This window comes from Trypanosoma cruzi, genomic scaffold, assembly GCF_000209065.1.
Source record: "Trypanosoma cruzi strain CL Brener 1047053516867 genomic scaffold, whole genome shotgun sequence".
NCBI classification, from domain to species: domain Eukaryota; phylum Euglenozoa; class Kinetoplastea; order Trypanosomatida; family Trypanosomatidae; genus Trypanosoma; species Trypanosoma cruzi.
The window spans coordinates 144,055-150,239 of record NW_001849463.1 but is presented as its reverse complement, the minus strand read 5'-3'; the positions used below and the strand labels follow the sequence as shown (position 1 = coordinate 150,239).

Below are 6,185 nucleotides of genomic sequence, written 5' to 3'. Positions count from 1 at the left end.
CCGTTGAGGTGTACATGTCGGGAAACACGTATTTTTCATACAGGCCCATCGACATGCAAAGATCATTCTGCCCCAAGAACGCAATATCGATACCCTTCACTGCCATAATTTCCTCAATGTTCGTGATGCAGTCCGCCGTCTCCACCTGGAACGCAACCACCACGTTCTTGTTCGCCTCACCGGCATACCCAAGCAGGCCCTTGGCGTTCATGCACTGCTGCGGCGCGTACACAGAGCGCGTTCCGACTGTCGGATAAAAGCAGCAAGACACAGCCGCGCTTAACTCCGCCGCAGTTTTGACGTACGGAATCAGCACGCCATCGGCGCCGGAATCAAGCGCGTTCTGGATGCCGGGACGGTCGTCGGTGCTCCCTACGCGCACCATCACCTTCGCATGGCCGGTGCGGATGACCGCAATTAACTGACTGAGCGTCAGCGCATCCACAGGCGAGTGCTGCATGTCAATCAACAGCCAGTCGTAGCCTGAGTGACTGAACTGCCCGGCGAGCAGGTGACTGGCGGAGTTAAGGAAGACACCAAACTTGGGCTTGCCGGCACGCAGCTCGGCTTTGAATTCAGCTCCTCCAGCAGACATTTAATTTTCCTTTTGGTAGTAAATATAAATATATATATTTTTGCTTTTGGCTTTTTTTTTTTTTTACCCCTCTTTTTTTTTTTAAGTATTTTTTCTTCTTTTTTGTGGAATTCGTTCGAGTGACTCCGCACACGCAAAAATAAAATAAAATAAATAAATAAATAAATAAGACAAAAACAAAATAAAGACGAAAAAGAGAAAAAAGAAAAAAAAAAAAAGAAAGGACACACACACAAAAACACAGACACGCACAAATATGCAGCTGCGCAGAATTGACATTGCAAGAGGACACGGCCACAAAAAAGAAGAAGAGAGCGTGCGTGCGTGCGTGCGTGTGGGGGGGCACTTGAAACAAAACGCAGAGAAACGCACAAAAGACACATACGACTCCGCTACAGCCACACACACACACACACACACACAGACGAAAAGGACCCAACAACATCCCCCCAGACAGTAAAAGCACAACAACAACAAGAAGGAAAAAGAAAAAGAAAAATGAGTTTCCTCCAGAACAAACAACACGCTGTCAAAAACCCTCAACTTCTTTCTTTCACCATTCCTCTTTCTCTCTCTCTCTCTCTCTTTCTCTCTGTGCATGTGTGAAGAAGAGAAGAGGGAATTCACTACCATTTGGGTTTATCAACAGCAAAGTGAGGTGCTGCTATCTTTATTATCGTCTGTGTTGAAAGGCAATAGGGCCTAAAGGCCCATTTCATCAGGGTCCTTGCCTGCCTTCTCCACCATTTCCCGCTTGTATTCATGAAACATCCTCTGCATCCGCTGTGACTCATTGAAGAAAAAGAGTGCAACCATGAACCACAGGTAGCCCAAAACAACCAGTTGTGCGATGTCACTCCAGTGATGCAACTTCTTTAGCGTTTTCGCCTCACCTGCAACGGCGGTTGTGTGTTCGGTGACCTGAAACCCAAGGCTCTGCAGCGTATTGACCGCATCTGAAATATACTCCGGTGGAAGCACAAACAACATGGACTGATGCTCCTCCCGTGGATGGGTGACATATTGCTCACCGACAATGTTGATGACTCTGCGAGGGATCCATGGGTGACGCTTGTAGCGAAACATGTTCGGTGTTAGTAGTATCAATGGCATGGGTGTCTTCAGTGGCTGCTCACGTGCGATAAACTCACGCCGGGTGAGGTTGAGGTCGATGCAGTCCGGAAATCCCATAGGATGGAAGTACGCGTAGCCAGGAAAGACACCTCGACGGATAAGAATGCGGGCAAGATAAACGTAAGTAGGATTAAATATGTCGTTGCTAACGTACATGCGATGTTCCTTTGCGTACGGCTGATACACCCAGTCGTTGTAGTACGACTCCTGTGCAAAGCGGGGGGCAGGCACAACAACAATGCGCTGTTTACGGAATGGATGTGTGATCTTCAGGATGCTCACAATTTCCTGCGCCCCATCTGTGCGTATGATATCTTGCACACGCCACGTCTTTTTGCCAAAAATCGACATTGCGGCTCAATTGGCGGTCCTACTGCAAACAGAAAAAGACACAATTGAAATCAAAACCCGCGGAGGAAACAACAACAACAACAACAAATATATAAAAATATAAATATATAAAATAAAATGCGTCCGCTTCACGTTGATCCCTGTACATACTTCACACTCGCATGTTTTCCGCAGCTGGCCAGAGAAGTTCCCTGCGCCTAAGGGAAATCCTGGTCCCTCCTACTTTTTCCTCCCCGGCAAAAAAAAAAAAAAAATAATAATAATAATAATAAATGAACTGAGTTCTTCACAATTCACAGAAAATTCCGAGTTAAAATGTGTTTCCCCAAGCACCCAATAGACCCGTCGACCAATTATTTATCCAAGATATATATGCTGCGATAGCCCGGCTCGTTGTAAAGCAACGAAGAGGGGCAGACTTTATTTGAGATCCCGCAACCGCCAGGGACCCCTCCACGTAGAGGGTATTCATAGTAGTGCTGGGAAAAATATCATAAGAAGTAAGAATTGCCCCCGCTGCCTTCCAAAATGGTCCCGTTGGAGACAGGTGAATAATAATAATAAATAAATAAACGTCACTAAGAAGGGAGTATGATAAATTATGGCATGTTAAACTACATGACCTTCACTCTCTCATACACACAGGGTGCCGCCATTTAGAGCGTTGCTGTGTGGTGCTCCAAGTACGCAATTGCACAACTGTCATTGCACCGGCGGAGGTGTGGAAGAAGGGTTTCCCTCACCGTTTGCTGGTATGCATTCACCTGCAGCCGCTCCGCCTCTGTCAGTGCTGATACATCAATGAGTTCACGACACAATGGCACCATGGTGAGTGTGTCAAATGTCAAAAAGCCTTTTTTGCTATGTTTCGTGGCAACATCAACGACAAGCTCGAGGTTTTCTATGCGGATGCCAAACTCACCGTCCTTGTAATACCCAGGCTCATTCGACATCACCATCCCGGCCGCTAGCGTTGCCTCAGTCGGCGTCGGCCGCAACCCAATGCCCTGTGGTCCCTCATGCACATTCAAAAATGAACCAACCCCGTGACCCGTACCATGTGCATAGTTCAGCCCGCACTTCCACAGCGCCGCACGCGCCAGCACGTCAAGAGAATGACCACTTGTGCCAGTTGGCCACACTGCGCTGTGGAGCGCGAGGTTTCCCTTGAGAACGAGCGTGTACGCCTCGCGTTCCTTGTCTCCTGGCTCCCTAAAACAAACAGTTCGCGTGACGTCGGTCGTACCGTCAAGATATTGGGCCCCGCTGTCCACAAGATACAATTGATCCGGCACAATCGTTGCGGAGCCCTCACGTGGTGCGACGTAATGCACAATGGCAGCATTGGGACCGACCGAAGAGATGGTGGAAAAACTTAACTGCACAAAGTGTTCTCCCTCACGCCGGAAGTCTTCTAGCCGTTGGGCAGCACTGTACTCCGTGACGCTCGTGTCGCCTTTCACAGCCACCGTATCGTGTAACCACGCCAAGTAACGTGTGAGGGCCACCCCATCACGTACATGGCAGCGGCGGAAACCCTCAATCTCCACAGCGTTTTTGACGGCCTTTAACTTTTGTGCCGGGCCACACGCAACCCCTTTTATCCGCATCCCAAGAGACTCCAACAGCGTGAACAGCCATTGACTCGTCTGATACTCGTCCACAAGAAAGGTGGTACCGGCTGGGATTGTACGGAGATAGGACTCCAACGCGGTGTACGGGTGTAACTCCAGTGACGGTCCCTGTTCCTCGCTCATGACGGCGTCCACAAAGAGGTGTACTTTGGGCGGGGAGCAGCACCGCACCACGCCGTATGCGTAAAAAACAGGATTAAAGGGAACATCCGAGCCCCGCAAGTTGGTAAGCCACGCAACCTCGTCCAGTGCAGAAAGTACCAACGCGTCACACTTTTGTCGCTCCATTTCTTCCATCAACGCCGCCGCCTTTTCCCCACACCGCATGCCGCAAAATTCCTCCGGACGGGCATATAACTTTGAGACGGGGTTTTCCACGAGAGGCATTAAAGGCTGCACCATCTCCGGCACTGACACCAGGTTGAACATCTTGCGGCGTCGCTCCCATTCGGCAACGGTCGATAGATGATTGTTCATCCCCACGAGCACATCGGAGCCCAGGTTCAACTGAATCCAGTTCTCTAGCCTTGGGACATCTGGGTGGCCGTCTTTCATCAACGTCCACTCCGGATAGAGAGATTGCGACGCCTCAAGCCAGTAGCGACCATCTGTCCATAAGTATGCCTCATTCATTGTGATGAGGCACGTGCCGGCACTTCCCTTAAAGTTGGTGATGTAGGCGCGGCATTTGTACTCATCCTTGACGTACTCACTGTTATGAGGATCACTGGAGGGAATGATAAGAGCACTGAGGGAGCGCTTCCGCATCGCCTCACGCAATATTGCTAGAATTTTGCTTGCCGTCGACATCATTCTCCTCAGGGGGGATTATTATTATTATTATTATTCTTCCTTTGTATATATAAAAGCCCTTTTCTCTTTCCTTCCTGATGCACCTTCTCTTCTTTTCCTCTCCTTTGGAGTTTACAGAGGCAGACACAGAGAGAGTGGAAAAAACCAACAAAAACAACAACAACAACAACAACAACAAGAAAAAAGAAAAAAATCACATTAAAAACACAGACATACACATAACATCCGTCCGCGGACCTGTATATCTACCCGTATATATATATATATATATATATGTAAATGCATGTACATACATGTATATATGTTGATATTTGTATTTTTATTATTTAGTATATATATATATATATATTACTAATAATATTAATTAGTAATAAACAGCAATTAGTAATTAAAAAATCTTTGCTGTGATAACACCGCTATCATTATATTTTTTTGTACATTACAAAGATATTGTTTGAGTATACGATCCACATTGAGTGGTACAGAGTTCCCCTCCTAAAGCTCCGATAATGCCCTAAAAATGGCTTCCTCGACCATTTTGTTTGTGGCACCATCAAGATGATTTTTGATATCTGAAAAAGCTTTCGCCATGACGCGCTGGGCAGCACGGCGCTCGCCAAGCAGTGTGATATTGTCAATCACAAGTTCAAAGCGGAATGGCGTGGAGATGTGATTTAGGGTTTGCGCACGGCCTTCCAAGATGACATTGTAGCCGGCGTCCTTAAGCTTTCCGACGGCCATGGTTGCAAAGCGAATGACCTCGCCTTGAGTTTGTTGTGCCACAGTAGGCACCGCATGTTCAATCTCGGGTCTCTTTAGTAGTGTGTTCTGTATGTCGGCCACACGCATGTTTCCCTTGAGCACAATGTCAAACTCGCCGTTTTCCACCTGCTCAAATGTCACCTGCTTCTCCACCGCAGCGAGCAGCTCGGGCGTGAGCAGTTCCGTACGTATGGGTTCCCCTTTCAAGGCCTCGAGGCTCAAATGGGTGTAGCTGCGGAAAACGTTGCCATTACTCCATGTGACACATCGTGGCAACAGTTTCTGCAGCTTATTCACGGTCGTCCCTTTTCCCGTGCCTGAGAGTCCCTGCATAACAATAGCATTCCCCCCCTTGCTTGGCAGGTATTTCATGATCTCTTCCGTCACCTGTTGCGCCGTCATACCGGCTACGGAGATCCGTGTGACAGTGCCAACATCTGGGTTCCCCGACAAAATTCCTTTGGCCTTCGCAATGCCAATGCCAACCGCCAATTTCTCCTCGTCCTCCTTGTCGCGGCGAAGAATCGCCTCCCCCTCACTGGCTGCCAGTCGTTTAAAGGCGTCCTTGTCGCAAAGCAGGTGGAGTACGGCAGTGCTACATTCGTCATCCTGCTGACGCAGCAACGCGGCCGTGACAGAGGTCATGAAGCGTCGCGTTTTAAACAGATGCCCACGGGAAAACTGAATTGTTCTGTTTTACCTTTTTCCTTTTTCTTCTTCTTCACTTCTCGTACCTGTGGGTGGAGACAGTTCAACTCGTGTGCTCGTTTGTGTAGGGCGCGGCCCCCTCCCTTCCTTCATTTCGTGAAGAACAGAAGAGTATCCAACATTGGGGTAACAGCGGCATGTATCGTTTGGTTGGATGTCGGTGGCCTCCCACACATTTCCGCGGCAGA

General features: G+C 48.5%; 4 protein-coding genes across 4 annotated transcripts, besides 13 other annotated features; all 4 read right to left on the bottom strand.

Annotated features, from left to right (window-relative positions):
- On the bottom strand, positions 1–595 carry Tc00.1047053503991.39 (hypothetical protein, conserved; the record flags this gene model as incomplete). The annotated part of the gene is made up of 1 exon (XM_799444.1): positions 1–595. A coding segment is annotated over one exon (595 nt), but the record flags the coding sequence as incomplete, so codon positions are not given.
- Positions 1–6,185: a sequence feature (heterozygous, Esmeraldo-like haplotype).
- Positions 633–699: a sequence feature (A-rich).
- Positions 731–817: a sequence feature (T-rich).
- Positions 910–930: a microsatellite.
- Positions 995–1,018: a microsatellite.
- Positions 1,158–1,189: a microsatellite.
- On the bottom strand, positions 1,298–2,080 carry Tc00.1047053503991.30 (hypothetical protein, conserved; the record flags this gene model as incomplete). The annotated part of the gene is made up of 1 exon (XM_799443.1): positions 1,298–2,080. The coding sequence occupies one exon, from the start codon at positions 2,078–2,080 to the stop codon at positions 1,298–1,300; it is 783 nt and encodes a 260-aa protein (XP_804536.1).
- Positions 2,148–2,167: a microsatellite.
- Positions 2,168–2,199: a sequence feature (AT_rich).
- Positions 2,333–2,352: a microsatellite.
- Positions 2,631–2,653: a sequence feature (AT_rich).
- Tc00.1047053503991.20 (aminopeptidase P1, putative) lies at positions 2,737–4,527 on the bottom strand (the record flags this gene model as incomplete). Its single annotated transcript, XM_799442.1, has 1 exon — positions 2,737–4,527. One exon carries the CDS (start codon positions 4,525–4,527, stop codon positions 2,737–2,739), a length of 1,791 nt encoding a protein of 596 aa, XP_804535.1.
- Positions 4,542–4,562: a microsatellite.
- Positions 4,673–4,705: a microsatellite.
- Positions 4,766–4,876: a microsatellite.
- Positions 5,023–5,934, bottom strand: Tc00.1047053503991.10 (hypothetical protein, conserved; the record flags this gene model as incomplete). Its single annotated transcript, XM_799441.1, has 1 exon — positions 5,023–5,934. One exon carries the CDS (start codon positions 5,932–5,934, stop codon positions 5,023–5,025), a length of 912 nt encoding a protein of 303 aa, XP_804534.1.